Consider the following 17,997-nt stretch of genomic DNA (forward strand, 5'->3'; position numbering starts at 1 on the left):
TTTGCTTGTTTTGTGTGTGTTTGTGTTGATTGGTGTCGTGTTTCTCGTGTTTGATGTGTTTGTATGTATTCTTTGAGTGGTGTTGGTAGTTTTTGTGGTCTAGCTTGCATGTGGTAGTGTGTCTGTGGGTCGTCTATCAGCGACCATGTGTTTTTTCCATAATTTATTAGTATTCCAAATCTTATTAAGTCGCTGTTCTCAATGATACCTTGTGAGCCTAAGTTTGGTATTAATCCGAAATTAATTTTCTTTGTTATGTTGCCGAGGCGTATTGGGAGTGTTACTGCTCCTTCTATCGTCACCTGTGTTCCGTTTCCCATTGTAGCTGTTCTGTCGGGTGTGTTGTTTATTTGTGTGTCTGTGTTGTGTAGTATTTGTATTACTTCTGCGCCTAGGTATGAGTGTGTCGCGCCTGTGTCTATTAATGCGTTTAATTCGTGACCGTGTATTTCGATTCTGATGTGAAATCTACTTTCCGTTCTGTTGTTATCTGTTGTAGGTGCTACTGTCTCGGGTGTGTTTGTGTTGTTTGTGGGGCTGCCCTCCACCCTTGCTGGGTCAACCCTTACTCGTTTCCCTGGTTCTGTACCTGTGTGCATTGCCATCTGAAGTGTCCGGGTTGCAAACCGGGGTATTTGTGTTTGTTGCGGAGTGTAGTGTGGTGAGTTATACGTGATTGCGGGGTATCGAGTCTGTTGCGTGTTTTGGTTTGTTTGGTTTCGTCGTCTGTTGTCTGTGAGTGCCGGTGGTATATTTGGTGTTGGGAGTATTGCTGGGCGGGGTTGTGTTTGTGTGTACTTGTATGGGATGTATTGTGTGTGGTGTTTTTGGTGTGTGTAGGTTTCTCGCGGGTGTGTGTAGTTGTTTAATATTGTTTGTCTCGTGTTTTCCCATTCGATATTTGCTTCCCATTCTTTTGCGGCTATTTCCAGTTGGTCGAAGTTCGCGAAATCGTATGGTTTTATGTATGCCTTGTATTCTATTTTCATGTTTCTGTATGCCAGGTCTAATTGTGTTCGTGGGTGGTATGGTGGTTTTAGTTGTGATAGTAGTGTTCTAAATTGTATTAGGAATTGTGTGATTTTTTGTGTTGGTCCTTGTACGTAGTTTTTGATTTTTTGTTCCAGTCTGTCCCTATGTTGTATGTCTTGAAATGCGTGTGTAATGTCTCTTTCGAATTCTTCCAGTGTTCGCCATTTGCCTCTATTTAATCTGTACCAGTTTTTTGCGTCACCTTCGAGTATCGGGCTGAGGTTGTTGATTAATTGTGTATCGTGTATTTCATAACCCGTTTGATAGTCGCGGAGATTTTGTAAGAATTCGTCTATGTCTTCGTCTGTGTTTCCTGAGTATTTTATGTTCCATGTTTGTATTGTTTTCATTGCCATTGCTGGCTGATTCCAGTATGTACTGTTCGGGTTTGGTGTGTGGTTTAGGTGTGTCGTGTTTTGGTTGTTTGTGGGGTGTATTGACTGTGTGCTGTATATGTGGGGGTTTTCGTATTCGTTTCTGTCGCTTGGTAGTGCTCCGAGGTCTATCAGATTTTGTATAAATCGTGTGTTACGAGTGTTGGTGGCTAAAAATGTGTCTGTTCCCGTGAAGTGTCGGTTCGTTTGACTGGTTGTTACCGTGTTAGTTCGCGTGTGTGTAGGTGTTGGGATTGTATTGTATGTTTGTGTGGGATTTGTTGGTTCTGGGCTTTCTTGATGTTGAATTTGTGTACTATGTAAATTGTGTGTATTCTCTATGATAGCTGCATCGATTATATTTATTGCGTTTGGTGAATTTATCGAGCGTCTTCTATTTATTTCCTGCGGTTGGGTCGGCGTTTGTTGATCTCGTGTCGCGCGCGGCTCGCTCTGTGTCGAGTTGTTTTGGTTCCGTTCGGGTGTGTGTATGTCCATGTGTTCGCGCGCTAGGACTTGTGGTTCTCTGTGTCCTTGGTCTGCCATTGTGTGTCTCGTGTTTGGTAGTGTGTGTGTTCAACTGTCTTTATTCGAATTTTCGTGACTGTGTAGCTTTGTTTCGTGAGTCTGTGTGTACTTTGTTAGCGTTTATTCCTGTGTTTTGTCTCTTAATTGTTCGTATTTGGGGTAAAAATGTGGGTAATTTACGTTGGGCGCCAATTTGTGACGGGTTTTGAGTCCGCACGAATAATATGGGGGGGGGGGAGACAATTAGAGACGGGGCGGATATAATTGGTAAAACTTAGTGTGTGTATTTTTGCACCAGGGGGTCGACTTAACCTAAGGGGTACAAAAGGGTTGTAGACTTGAGCGGTGGCTGATCACGCCTCAGCCCTTAGCGTTACTTAATACTAACTTACAGATACGCGCGCGGGGGGGGGAGGAGTGCGGGAGGTGACGGGGAATATGAGTTCGGAAGGGTTGATATGGCGAGGGGAGGGTGGTGTAGAGTGACGGGGAGTGTGTGGTAGACAGGGTGGTATTGCGAGGGGAGAAGCAGATCGGCGGTAGAATGCAGGCTAACCTGGGGTCGTCGGCGTGTGCGTGTGTGTAACAGTGTGTAGCGGTGTGTAACTGGGTCTCTCTCGTTCTCCCTCCTGGTGTCGTCGGCGTATGTGTATCGGGGTGTATCGGTGTGTGGTTCTGGGTCTCTCTTTCGTTCTCTCTCTCTCTCTCTCTCTCTCTCTCTCTCTCTCTCTCTCTCTCTCGCGTTCTCCTGGCTCCTCGAGGTTACTGCTTGGAAGGCCGTGATCGTACTGAATCTGGCGCTCGGCTCTGCCGAGCGTCGGGGGGGCTTCGGTGATGTTCGGGTCTTTCCCGACGGGACAGGGCTCACCCGTTCGGCTCTTCCCCGCGGGTTTGGGGTTTGTTGTGACTTGCACTCTAGGTGCAACGTCACAAATGGAACGGTTTCTCTGTGCTTGAAATTTTTGAATTTGAGTATTTTTTCCTCATCTGTAGGTAGAATAACTTTGGTTTTGTTTAAATTCATGCAATCAGCTCGGTGCTTCAACCAACATCTTCCAAAATTAAAATGAGACAGACACCTATCGCACAACCAAGTATGACATTAATGCTTAGAAATTTGAGATCTTGTTAATCGAGACAGATTTCGAATACAAGTAAAATGAAAGATTCTATTTTTTTCATAATTTTCCATATCATCATCATCATCGTCAGTGTTTTCAGTTTCGATCGCCAAAAGATGAATTATAGGTTTGTCAGACTCATTCTGACTCGGGTGAATCGGTACTATTTCACTTTTTTTCCGATCACCTTGGACTATACCGTAAACGTTAATTGAAAGATCGTTAAGCTTCTCAAATCTTGAAATGGTGTTTTTGTCTAGAGACATAGGAAACGTTATCCCATCATACCGTAGCACTGAGCTGAAATGTGGATACGAAGTAATTTTACTGGGATTGTTGTTGTCGGCTGGGAACAGAGCTGCGGTGACCGACCAGAGGAAGCAATACGAGTCGCTGTTACGGATGTTGACGACAGCCTTCTTATCTTGAATATCTTTGGGTAGTGGTGTGTATGTGAAGACACCGCCTCGTAGTGGCACGTACTTGTTGATATTCACAGTCAAATTGATTATTTCGGTCAGCGACCAGCCCGAATCCTTTTCCTGGAAATCTTCCACCTTTTTCAACAAACGCTCCGTCGCGTTTTCGATGAACCATTCGTTGATATCCGTTGTCCGGAGGGTGATCTCATTTCTTGTATTAAAAAATTTGATCTCTTCCACCGTGCGATCAACTTTTCTGAGTTCAAATTTACAAGCCAGGATAACGTTGGCTTTCAAGCTCCTGTCTTTCTTCAGAGCGTTTTTCAGTCTCGTCACAGCTAGTACCTCTGCGTCTTCTAGAAATCTCTCCACATCTTTATGCTTCAAATTGACGATGGATCCAGTTTGAATTCTCCTCTCGAAAACTGATTCCAAATCTTCCCACCGTACTCGATCGCTTCTTCGCCGGCTTCGTAATCCGTCACCCACTTTCTGCAATTGTTGAAATTTGACTGTCAACGATTTCAGAATTCCGATTGTAGTCAAAATTCTTGTCTTCTCCCCGATCGTTGAGGCGTTGTTGCGTAAGATTCTATTCAAAAGCCTGATATTTTGGGTTCCGAGTCGAATCCATTTTGCAATTTCTGCCGGCGACGATTTTTCCGATAAAATCTTGAACGCCGATTCCATAATATCGATCAATCTCAAACACTTCGCGGATTCCATCTTGAGCTCTTTCCTCACGTATGCTTGACAGGTTGTGACGTAATGATCGTTTGCAGTGATGAGCGTCCTTTTTATAGGGCAGCTGTACGGATGCGCGCGCACCTTTTGGCATTCCTAGAGCGATAGTAACAAACATTGAATTGATATATAAGGCTGTCTGTCGGTATACATCAATTTAGCTTGTTTATTCGAAAAGTTGGTTTTAATATAATTATGGTGGAAATCGTAAGGAAAAATTTTTGACAGATCTAGAATTGATGCGCCGACGTTAATAGGTTTGGCGTAGCAAACTTTGACACGATTCATTTCAATGATATCCATATCAGTGCCAAATATGGTGCAGCTGTGAAAGTTTGCTCGGGCAATAAGCGTTTTCGCACCACCTCTTCCCTCCTATTTTGTAACCAATTTAACATCTTTATGATTTCGCACGTTCTCCATAGTCTTGCCGAACAGAGCGTTATTCATGAGTTTGTAGAAGTTTTTCTCAAATTCATTCCTAGACCTCTTACGCATGTCTGTGTTGAGAGTGATGTAAGGCTCGAGCTATGGAGATTGTGCAAACTTCAAAATTCTGTGCACTTTCGTTACTTTTAATCCTAAACTCAAACACTGTTTCAAATTTCTCTAGTGCAATATATACTTTGTTTTGAGGTGAAGGGTGGTCGCGAGTTCGGCATTTTTACTACCTGGAGGAGTAAAATGTTCGGGACAAAGAGGTAAGTCTTTGCGATCCTCGTGGAGTTCCACAGGGTAGTCCAGATCTACCTCCAGAAAGTAACCGATCGGCGAATCGTCCGGATGGTTCGTTATATCGATGTGCTGATACTCCCACTCGAACGAACGGATTGGTAAATGCACGCTCATAACTGCACCGTACAGATTATTAACGTCAAAATACATGAGATACGATTCCTCTTTGTTTGGATCAAAATCTTTTCCCATGAATCTATTATTGGCCCGAGCGTGTCGATTGGAACATTGCGCTACGCCGCCTCGAATGGCTCTTTCAATAAATAACACCATTTCAGGGTTGTCTAAAAGTTGCAAATTTACATTAGTATGCTTGAGCATCGCGTCAAAAGCAAGTCCCGGTGCAGTGTAGTAGTGCAACGGATCTAAATCGTATGTTTTGAAGCAGCTAGCGCCGAAATTTTCGACAATATCGGCAAGCAAAAGAACATCGGTCTTTGAATACAAATCTGAATAGCCCCCCAATGACTCTAAATGGAATTCCTCCCAAACAGTTTCCGCGTGCTCGTAATCGTAGTTTGAAATATTTGCATCGCAGAGGTGCGAGTAGAAATGCTTCTTTGCAGGTAATCGCGGTTCATCGAGTTTCCCCCAACAATTGACGTATTCATAGGGAAAAACGCCTTTGCGGGTCATCAAACTGAACTGAGTCGGGTTTTTATGAAATTTACGTGTTATGCGTTTATCGGTATCGGTCAAATATTTGGAAAGTTTATCGATGCTGCTAGCCATAAATCGAAACGAATCGATGAATCTCAAGTGCTATGTACGCGCAATGTACATAGTACGCTACACTGTTCGGGATATGCTTTTGAATTTCACAAGTCTTACGAGTTTCAAATTCATCTACAGGTTCAGGGATTAATATACATTCGAGATCGGCGTATACGATAAATGGAACGGTGCCTTTGTTTTTAAAATTGGAAGGTACTAAATCTTTACACTTGGGAAATTCCATGCGTACTTTATTTAGCATAATACAATCTTGCCGATGATTGTCGTAGGCGTGTTTCACGCTAAAATGGCACAAACAATTGTCACATAAAAACAGTCGACCGTCGTGATCAGACAATTGTTTGCTCACCAATCGGGAAAGATCTTTAATCCAAGCAAAGTGGAATCTCGGTGCAAACTCACCAGTCATATCGTCTTCCGGATTACTCTCAACCATTAGAAGATGAATCGTGTTAATGTTTACGCTATGCAAAGTTTTACTGAAACAAATTGGCACGATGACGCTTTTATTTGATTTTGCATGATGCGAAAAAGTTTGAGATTCTACACCATATACATTGATGCGCAAATTATTCAATCTCTCTAGTTTTTTCACATCATGTAGAGTAGCAGGGAATTTGGATCCCTGTACAGTCTAACTCGGAAATATAGCAACGATAGTTGTGAGTCCCATCGGTGTTGATCTTGACCGGGTGGAGGGCTGCTATGACGGACCAGAGAAGGCATCTTCCGTCCTCGTTCCTCACGTTCACCACAGCCTTCTTCCGTTGAATGTCTTGGGGCAGCTCGATGAATGTTAAAGCCCCCGCGGCGAGAGGCTGGTAGCGATTGATATTTACAGCGATGTTGGGGATCTCAATCATACTCCAGCCGGAATCACGTTGCTCGAAATCTTCCACCTTTGATGGCAGATCACCCCGTGCACGTGTAAACCAACCAATTATATCGCTCGATGGGAGAAAAGTCGTCACGTTGGAGGTGTTGAAAACTCTTGACTTCGGCGGAGATCTCTTCGTGCTTGGCATTTTCGAATTTGCACGATAATATGAGGTTAACCTTCACATTTCCCTCCTCGCGCAGTATCAGCTCCAACTTCTCGGTGACGACGCGCTGCACATCGCCCAGAAAAGCGTCCAAATTTTTATGACGGAGATTTGTGACAACCCCCGTTCTGATTCGGCTGGCAAAAGCGCTATCCACGTCGTCCCATTGTACACCCGCAGAAGTACCGATATTTCCACCCGTCACCACTGTGCGCTGCTGCAACTGCTTGATCTTCGTCACCCATGATTGCAGGAGTGCGATCGTATGTTGGATCCGTATTTTCGCACCAACGGTTGTTCCTCGTTGCATGGAAATATCGCGCAGAACTTGGATATTCGCAATTCCAACATCAGCTCAATGATTGATGACAGCGTCATTCTCTTCTCCGGGTGGTTGCTCTCTCAGCAAATTGTACGTCCTCTCCATCTGCTCCGCAAGTCCCATATACGCTTCGACTGCCATGACTTTGACGTTGATATAAGCTGAACTTTGTATAACTTTTTTGACTTGCTCGTATCGTGTAAGACTGACGAGTCTGCATCGGATGCGTTGAGCTTATATGTATATAGGCCGATAGATCGCAAGAATTTGGGAACGATGCGCACTGCGTTCTGCGCATCTCGGAGGGTAAAATGACGTCAGAGATGCGGTGCGCACTGCGTTCTGCGCATCTCGGAGGGAAAAATGACGTCAGAGATGTGGTGCGCACTGCGTTCTGCGCATCTCGGAGGGAAATATGACGTCAGAGACGACTGGGTCCGCCCTTCATCCGACCCGCCATCCCTAAATTTTTGGGTTTTACTGCACTCCCGGCTCTGCAGAGATGATGAAATTCATGTAAAAAATAACGCCAAAGACGGCTGGGGTCCGCAGCCCCCGCCCCCACCATCCCTAAATTTTTGCAGTTTATTGCTCGTTTGAAGTCACCCGGTTCCGTAGCTGCATCTTGCCTAAAAGCGTGTTGGGACAGGTTTTCAGCCCCTCCCCCTCCCCCTCTCCACAAACCCACCACAGCTTAATGTAGTTTTTGGGTTTTATGAGTCGTTAAGCAGCGTGGGCCATGTGGTGGGAAAAATCGGTCAACGAAAAGCGGGTGGCGAACAGTGTTTGGTGTGAGAAAAATCTTATCTTGCCCGCTCTTCACCGGATGGTATGAGCACATGTAGTTTTTGGGTTTTACGATTCTTCATAGCGAGCAAGTGCGAGCCTGCACATCTCCAACCATATTAGCGTGGGGTATGCAACGGAAAGCTGGCGAGCTCTTGAGAAAATTTTCTCCTAGCTTATACCGCCGCCCCCGCGTCACTCTTTCGTCTCTATGTCACGTGGTGCGTGCTCTACGAATGATTGGCCGGCTGGGTTTTGCTCGGTGGAGGGCGGGTGCGAGTCCTTTAGTATTAATTCGAACAGTGGTTTGAAAACTTCTCTGGTAATTTTGAAAAATCCCTCGTGTTCAAACAGGCGTTTTTGATAAAGTGAGCTGTGAGAAAGAAAAAAAAAATCGGTGTTCATTGGAAAAATCTCAAGACTTCAACGAGTTTATATTTTTTGTGAGTACTTTATAGAATACACATATATATGTATATGGTGCTACGCCAATCCTCTTACGATACTGTGAATGTTGATTTGAATTCCGTAATGATTATCGCATTTGATCAGTATGTTAACAAAAGTTTTTTTCGATTTGTTTTAACTTTTCTGTATTCCCTATCATCGTATCCATAAAAATTCTGGAAAAATTTAGAATCATATCGAAAAAATATGAACGGACAGAAAAAGGGGCCATCAGACTCCCCACCCCATTCACCACCACGATCGCCGACATATAAGCGGGTGTGCAGAGGGACGGCTTATTATGAGGAGGATGATGAGGACGAATTGTCTGATAGTGATGCTGATACGCTAATTTTCGACCCCGAGCGATGTATTGACGATAGTGTTGGTGATGATCATCGCGAGTTTGAACATAATTTGGCTGGCGAGCATCATCTCGAATCATCATCATCATCGAGTGATGTGGAGGATGAGAAGGAGGAGGAGGAGGAAGAGGAGGAGGAGGAGGAGGAGGAGGAGGAGGAGGAGGAGGAGGAGGAGGAGGAGGAGGAGGAGGAGGAGGAGGAGGAGGAGGAGGAGGAGGAGGAGGAGGAGGAGGAGGAGGAGGAGGAGGAGGAGGAGGAGGAGGAGGAGGAGGAGGAGGTGGTGGAGGAGGAGGAGGAAGCGGAGGTGAAGGGTGTTTGGAATGGCGGTGATGGTAATGACGTACGCATCGAATTCGGTTTACTTCTGGATCAGATTGATCAAATCCGTCAAATGCTGGGAGACATAGATAGAGCTGACGATTATGGTCATTATTCGGACGAGGATTGGTGTGTAGCACTACATTAAAATAAAATTCTAGTATCTTCCACACCTTCTCCGTATCACTCATTTTGAATAGGTGGAAACTTTTCTGAATTGGAGATTTATAATGCATATAAATGATGAGTGCAGCAGTATCAACTTTTCTATTTCGGCTTGCTCTTTTTACAGATTTTTCATCGCGAATCAATTTTGGAAAGAAAAAAAATGTTATCTCATTCGAGTGATGATGAGGATGAGTGGTCGAGCGTTGATTGGGGCGAGGATGAGGAGGCTGAGGAAGAGATAATCGTAGGCTTTTCCGAAGCAACACGCGAGTTCTCGTTGGAGGAGCTTCGGGATCTCGTTGAGGATGCGCGAGCTGCTCGAGTGAGACCAAACAGCCAATATTATACAAATAACGGTGATATATGTATGCAAATAATTGTAGAAAAATGGGCGAATGAAACTATCGTAACAATTATAGATGTCGAAAATAGCGATGATGATGATAATGTTAACGAACAGGATAGCGATAATGATCTTATGGACTATTTCGAGGAATGAACCACGCTAAATTCATAATTATTGATTGTATATTTTTCACAAGTAAAAATTCATAACATTTACATTTTGTATGACAAGAATGGGTAAAAGTTATAAAGATATATATTTGTAATGTATCCTATTTCTAGATTATAATTTTATCGAATAGTAAATTTTTTTAATTCCATGTATAAGCTATGATATAATTGAGATTAATTCTATCGAATATTCTACATATAAACGCGAATATAATTGTATATATCGTAATAAATTCTATTGTTATTTCGGTAAATATTGTCCATATTATCTATACACGCGATTGCAAGCTAAACAGTCTTTAATTAGAGGATTCGGCCCATCCACGATATCGCTATCGGGTCCTGGTGTGTAATGTATGCTACATCTGCGGAATCTTGCGATGACGTAGTCCATTTTCATATTCTCTGGTAGTTTATCCCACGCATCATTGATGGAGTTTGATGCGAACGTGCAGATAAATTCTTTTGGTAAAAAAGCTATATCCTCGGACATCATTGCACTTAAACCGTCCAATTATTTGTAAAGACGGAAGGATTTCTCGAGGGAGCTGGTACACTCCTTCGAATACCAACTCCTTAGTCGCTGCACATTTTGAAAGGCACAATTGTATGCCGGGATGTATTCAGAGTTGTCATCATACCAAATTGAGCCTAGCGCTGTTGCTTGCTGGAGGTTATTCGCTGGAGAGTATCCATGGTTCACGTCATGCCACGGTGCCGCTTCCATATACCTCAATTTTTCCATTGCGGGGGGTATGATATGCAAATCTTCCATATTAATAACCCTCGTTGTACCATCGACGATCTCCGTCAGCCATGCTTTCTTCTCCGCCCCTTTGACGTATACGTAACACGCATTTTCAACCATTTTTCTCACAATCTTCGTCACATCCTCGTGAGATTTGTTGCCCGAGTTCCATGATATTCCGTGGTGATTGTGCGTCAACCATACATTGGTAGCTCTACATTCAAGTGGTAAGCTTGCCAAATCATAGGGCGGCTTGAAAATGATGTAATCCAGACCCGACCCGTTTACATTCACGACTGCGACTTCCTTGGGTACAAACTTCATGTTATGACCGATAAAACATTGCACGTCTAGGATCATCGCCATGTTGAGGAGTGATAATGTTGCGCTCGATTATATACTGACGGATGGTATGTGGAAAACTGACTATTCCATCTCCAGAACACCCGCTTTTACCCCCTCGTAGATGAATTTTGTGGAAGTAGAGGGGGATCGCATATTTCATTTAAGGCGCATAACTGCATGAAAATTCGAACTTGTTGAATTCTCCACCAAGGTATTTCATTTGCAGACGATTTTCCCCGGCCATGCTACACATTTCAGTCAGCTGACTGGAATCTTCTTGTAGAACTCTTGCGATTCTACTCTTGAGATTCTATTCAGTGGTAAGCAGACGTTGTATTCTCCATCGATCGTCGCCAGAACACGTACCCCGAATTTTGTTTTGACCAGTTGTAACCCGTTGACGTCATACACTCCCCCAATTTCGAGTTCCGACATCTTCTTGGTTGGCAGATTCTCCAGGCGGCTGACGTGGTTAACTTTTGCTAGATTCATCGCGTTTCGAGGTTATTTCACTAGCGAAAACAGTTCACAATGAGAATACGATGAGAACAGAATGACGATCACGATAGACGTACGCTTTATATAGCACCCACCCCCACTACAATTTTTCCATTGGACAAGTCTCGACAGGAATTATTTTGTGTGTGTGTGCGCGCGTGCGTGTGTCAAATCCTGTGAAAATAGCCACCGAAAATGACCGACGGGGGGGGGGGGGGGGGGGGGGGGTGCGAGAGAGAGCGAGCGCCGCGCGTCGAGGGGGGGGGAGCTACTGGGGAGCGCCGCCATCTTTGATTTAAAACTGTCATATATACACTACTGTAGTATACTGCATATGAATTTTCTTGAATATTTCTTTTCTCAATAATAAGAATATCTCTCGCTGCTCTGTTTATCATCACTCTTCGTATCGCACATACCGCAAATTAGAGACTGCGTATTCCTTATAATTTCTACCACAATGATTCTCTACCTGATTACTTGATTAGCTATATTGGCAGATCTCTTTCCGCTGTAGTTTAAATGATAATTTTCCTGGCCTTTTTCCTCGAATTTCTCATAATCCGTACAGTTCTTACACTTGTTATATTTCTGATAATTCTAGTAATGTGATACCTTTTACAATTTCTATACTTCGTACATTTCTTATGATTCTCGCCGTTAGTATAATTTCACATCACTTTGGTGCTTTTCACTTGTCGTCTCGCTTCTCATATTTTACGGCTTGCATTACTAATGCTTAATTCAAGAATCTGAGGTTGTGGATTGCATGCTACTCTATTCTGATTGATTGTTGTGAAACCTTATTGATTGGTACCTCGGTTAATAGTATCGCGAACATAAGCGTGCCTCTCGCTTATCATATTCACGCCCTATTTATTTGTCATTTTTCGCGCTCAACTTTGCTCTGGCTGTACTTTAAATGTCTTAGAACATTCAATTGTATCTGAGTTTCTTGGATTGTTCGCTCGTTATGAAGGGGGGGGGATTTCAGCGTAAAAAAGACGCGTTTTTTGTGATTTTTTTCAAATTTATGGATTAAGCAAATTTAATCAAACCTTTTATACATTTTTAAGCATACTTTTAATAGTATTCTGTAATTTTTTCATGCGAAAATATTGAAAAACAAGCCGATGACAGAGCTTGCCCCAGAACGTCTCAGAAAAAAACAATTTGTCGTGTTGACTATATCTCAGTCGAATATTATCTGATATCAAAAACCATTGAAATTTCGTCAAAGTATCATCAAATCCTGCCTCCAACGTTCTTTGATTATTTTTTTTTCATTTAAAAATTTTTGGTGGCCATCTAAAGTGTAGACTGCTATTTTCCACGAAAAATTCCGCCATTTTGCGGGTGGGAAACCCCCTTAATGTAAAAACAAATTTTTAACTCGATGTTGGGGGGAGGTATTTTATATGTAGAAAATGTGTAGCAAGTTTGAAATGAATCTGTCAAGTAGTTTTCGTATGGCAGTGAACACGGACTTTGAAAAAGTAGTTTTGAGAAGAAATCATGAGCGCACGATCGAACGTACAACGACAAACTGACGCTCGTCTCTCGTTTCAAAATATTGTACAGTGTACAGTATGCATTGTAACGCTAAATTCTGTTACCCTCGGATGAGGACCAGTGTTGGGCAAAATTGTAATAAAAAATTAACAATTACAAATCACTAAGGATAATTTTTAATGACATCGAATTCCATTAAAATTATTTCCAGTAATAATAATTGAATCGGAGTTCAGTGAAATTACTTTTGATAAATGTAATTGACTCAGAGTCCATCGAAATTATTTCCAGTAATTGTAATTGAATTGGATTTCATTAAAATTACATTGAGTAATTTGAATTTAATCAAAGTTTATCAAAATTACTTTCAGTGATTGGAATTTAATCAGAAATCATTTCAATTATCCTCAGTGATTGTAATTAAATCAGACATTATTAAAATTCTTTTGAGTAATTGTAAACCACACGATGTGGTCCAATTGAATTTTTTTTTTGCCTGAGAGAATTCCAGCATCGAAATCAATATCTCGTTTTTTTTCGTAAAATCGAAGCCTCGAGGATTGAGTTGAGGGAGGGAAAAAAATTGAGTCACGTTTAATATAATAATAGATATGTATTATATTAATACTTGAAACACACAAAAAACATATGGTTATATGTAGTAAGATAATCGTCTTGTTATTATAGTTTTCTCAATACAGCTAAAATATTTGTTTGTTTGCTACCGACAGTACTCGTCGTTCGAAATTAATATCAGAGAGTCGGTTGTATTTAGGGAGATCCATAATGGTCGCAAAACTAAATAAACGTTCGACTGGAGCAGAAGATGGCAGCGGAGTGTTGTACCGAATGAACAGTTTCTTTACCAGCGGATAGCTATCCAATAATACCAAATCTGTAGAACGCTCCTTAGTAAACTGAATAATTTGGACCTCTGGATCTTCGTTACGAAATACCACGCTGGATCTCCCGAACGTAACACTCGTTGGCCCGAAATCGAAACAGTCGGAATGTTCCTCAACTTCCGGATGAGGCGAAATAACGTCAGCTTCAAGCTCATGTTGAGCCGCGTTAATCACGACGGTACGGATCTTTTCTTGAATATTGTTTGGAAAAAAACCTAACCAATGAGCCTTGAACCGTGGGTGACTTATAGAAGCTACAGCAGCGTACTCGCCTTCTTTTTCGATTCGAAAGAAGTTCGAAAATCTAATCTCCAAACCGACGATTAGAGCTTGTATGACAGGCAAGTACGAGTGCATTTGGGGTTTTTCCGTTAGGATCTTCAATTTCCTCGTCGTTGTAATCAGAGTTGGCAAAACATATCCGTAGTAGCCAAATTCTTCGCCCTGCAATTTGTCTATAGCTTCTGCTATTGGACGAAGACATTCTACATAGTTTTCTATGTATTTGAAATCGCTGTCTCTCAATGGATAGCGTATACCTATCATCGCGCTGGCATCTGGAAGTTTATCTTTGAGCGCGATTAATTGTAAAAAAGAATCGTACAAAGAATTCCATCGTACCACAACAGGCCTCAGTAATGCAACTTCCAGTGCTTCTTTCAGAATCTCGTAGTTTTTTGGGGAACGCGTGATTCGCCATAGCTCTGTGCATCTATCCATCACTTCACTGTGAGATGCAGATAACTGTTCGCTACATTTGATGCCTTTCAGTGCATCTTGCGTTGCTATCAAATTGAGCGTGTGACTCGCGCAGCGAAAATGCTTAGGCAACTCGAAATTCTGGGAATCGTCATCAGGCATATTTTCGTATGCTGCTGTATCTTCCGCAATCGTTGTGTACTCCAAATCAGATGCCGAATTTTCATCTTCAATCGTACTGCCACCCGCATTTCCAGATGTGAGACCCGCTATATTGAGCGGTTGTTAACATTCGATTTCGTTTGTGATAAACTTATGGTATACAATTTTTGAAAATAGTTTTAGGTATAAATATTTTTTACCGTAAAAAAAATCGTCGGGCATATTCACGCCGAACACCCTGAAAGCTTTAATGAAGTTTGATCCATTATCCGTCACCACCGCCACTACTTTTTCCGGATTCAATTTGAAAGTCGAATGAATTTCTGTCAACAAAGCAGCTATGCGATCGTAGGAATGTGTGCCCGAAAAACGTCGACAGGCTATTGCAGCTGACTTTCTCTGTAAATTTCCTTGATCAATCTGTAATTCAAAATCATATCGGTTAAATATTGCACCTTTGCCTGAAGTACTTGGGATTATTTATTTATTTCTGTTTTTTTTTTTTCATTGTGATGAGTACAAATGATTTCGTTTAAACCTCATTCATGAACACAATTTGTTTTTTTTTCAATGCGTTTCAGGATTAGATCTCTCTGGAGCGCGAAAAATCGAAGCATTCTTTGGGAATCGTCATGATTTCTCCTGATTTCTCATTCTTCGTCATGATTTTTTACGCTTGAGAAAAGTAAATCTCCAAGTAAATCTTATCTTACGTACCCAGTGTACTGTAACACCCATGAACCGCCGACAATTATTACTCCACACATCTGCAGTTGTGCAGACCACGGTTGCTCTCTCGTCGATATGTTTTTTAATTTGTATCATTCGATTATCAAAATTTTCCACGATTTTTCTACTGAGAGAACGTCTTGAAAGATGCTTCAAAGGTTCACCATTTTTTTTAATAGCGAAATCTGAGATAATAAAAAAAGTGCTGCATGTCTAACTTATTCCAAAAATTATGGAAAAAATATTGTGTTACACTTCAATGGTTTATTTGTTACATTACCATCAAATATTTTTCGAAATGATGCCATGTCTACTGTTCTCAACGGCGCCATACTTTCGAGAATATAGTTCGTTACATTTTCTTCGAACTTTGTCTGTGAAAATTTACAAGCTGAACGCTTGCTTGGCTCTTCTTCAGCAAGCTTCGCCCGCTTTTCGCTACAGTACGTTTTATATCCCGCGTACTTGTCGTCATGAGCTCGCTGCAACAAAAATAATGAAAAATATTTGAATAATAACGAAATTTATAAAATTAGAAATATCTATTGAGATTATTATATTATTAAAATAATTAAACTCGTCAATTCGTTTATTACTACTTCATCCATTACTGTACGATATTACAATTAATGAATCAAAATAATGAAAAAACCAATAGTGAAGACCCTTATATATTCTACGAGATTTTTTTCAATTCTCTTCGATGTATTTTATGATTCACGAAATATTGATACTATTTTAACTACTCTGAACGGATTTTTTTGACAATTGATAAATACTAAATACTATGATTACTTACTTTCAAATGAGTTGTATAATTCGACAAGACCTTCAGCGTGCCTCGTATTTTCTTATCATTTTTACACAACTGACATTTGGCTATAATGGTACCGTCTATTCTTGATTCTTCCGGTATCACAACGAAAAACTTTCCATCCAATTGAGGATGTCGCTGGCATTGACGTTTTAACTCAATCGCTTGTGTGTCATCGTTTTGGTCATTATCTTCATTCTCGTGTTCAATGGAACGATCGATACGATCATTACTGTGATCTTGGTTAGTAATTCTTCCTTGCGAAGATGATACTTCATTTTCTTCCGAATCTTCACAGTCCATAACGTCTGAGAAAGTAATGGAATAATTGAGAATATTGACAAAATAACATTTATACTATCTATGAAATCTCTAACTCAACCAGCATCGAAGTACGGGGAATAAAATATGTCGCTTGTTAGCATACGTATGATAAATATGAAACTTGGTAAAATATAATTGCAAACAAACAATGAAAAATATTATAATAGAGAAAGAACATACCTGCAGAAGTACACGTTACAATAACGTCTATTCATCTATACACCGTAAAAAATATGGAGAAACAAATCGAGATGGCGTTGAAATTTCCCTCACTGGTGGTCAAACAGAGGTATTCGTATTAACACAGAAAAACGAAACAATGTATTCACTATCGATCACCGGATGTAACTTTATCGGAATGTTGTTTCGTGAGCTGTATCGGGGATAACAATACACCAATATATTTCGATCGCTATGAACTTGGGACGAGAAGTACATTTGCCGCGAGCAAGACTGCCGCGGTAAGCTCTGTCAATGTTCGTCGTCAATATTCGCGACCAGTTGAGAAGGTTACGGTGGGGATAGGTAAAGAGTGATGAGACGCGCGACAAAGGAGGGCAAGCGTCTCAAGCATCACCGGACTTTGTTTCACCTCAGTTTTTGACGTGAACAAAGCATGTTAATGTTTATTTTGTATGATATTGAGACAAAGCGGTTCCGATGAGTGTTTTCGAAAAATAATGTGATGTTGTAGAAACTACACACTTTCAGTCCTCCACACTTTCAGTCCTACAACTCCTACACACTTTCAGAACTTTATATTGTTGTGGCTCAATATTCGTAATTGTACCTATTGAAAACGATGTCTTGTGAAATCTAATTTCTATATTTATTTAAAATTCGTACTCAAAAAAAAATGAATTATGCTCAAAAAATTTTTTCAAATATTCAAATATTGACATTATAAAACTTTTGAAGAATTGTTTTTTTTTGGAGCACAGATATTTTGGTTCATTTTCTACAGTTGATATCGCTCTTGTCTTTATGACAATAAGTGCTCAAAAAAATTGGAATTGACGTTCAATATTTTATTGGTGTCCTCGATAGTTGTATTTTTGAAAAATGCATAATTTTTTTTTCTCTAACGTTATTCCTGTGAAATAATGACAAATAGACAAATAAATTTACTCCGTTTTTGGAGTATTCAAATGGTGTGATCGGAACGAGTCTTTTACAGTCAATATGTGAATGGGCTATGGTTACCAAAGTTTTTTGGGTAGCTGATCAAGGATTTAACATTACTTTGAAAAATGAATTTGTTTGAATAATTTGCTTGACCAGTCAATGTGAATATGTAAGCTCCATGAAGTTCCCGATGTTTTCGGAATTTGAAATTATGTTGAGAATTCGACATTACGTTTCCAAAGGTAATTTGTTTGAATAAATTATGAAAAACAATTGAAATTTGAAAAAAAAAACATAATCATTTCCATTAATTGTAATGGATAACAGAAAAATTACAATTGTTCCAAGTAATTGTAATTAGTAGCAAAAAAATTACAATTTTTTCAAGTAATTTTAATTGACAACAAAAAAATTACAATTTTTTCAAGTAATTTTGATTGACAACAAAAAAATTACAATTATTTCGAGTAATTGTAGTTG

At 40.7% G+C, this 17,997-nt stretch overlaps 1 protein-coding gene across 1 annotated transcript; it reads right to left on the reverse strand.

Moving 5' to 3' along the window:
- Window positions 1-1,281: 1,281 nt before the first annotated feature.
- Window positions 1,282-15,862, reverse strand: LOC124293410. Its single transcript, XM_046734254.1, has 6 exons — window positions 15,851-15,862; window positions 15,535-15,736; window positions 15,243-15,439; window positions 14,726-14,945; window positions 13,626-14,632; window positions 1,282-1,479 (listed from the first exon to the last, which is right to left on the reverse strand). The coding sequence occupies exons 1-6, from the start codon at window positions 15,860-15,862 to the stop codon at window positions 1,282-1,284; spliced, it is 1,836 nt and encodes a 611-aa protein (XP_046590210.1).
- Window positions 15,863-17,997: the final 2,135 nt, after the last annotated feature.

The sequence above is a fragment of the Neodiprion lecontei genome, chromosome 3, assembly GCF_021901455.1.
Source record: "Neodiprion lecontei isolate iyNeoLeco1 chromosome 3, iyNeoLeco1.1, whole genome shotgun sequence".
NCBI classification, from domain to species: domain Eukaryota; kingdom Metazoa; phylum Arthropoda; class Insecta; order Hymenoptera; family Diprionidae; genus Neodiprion; species Neodiprion lecontei.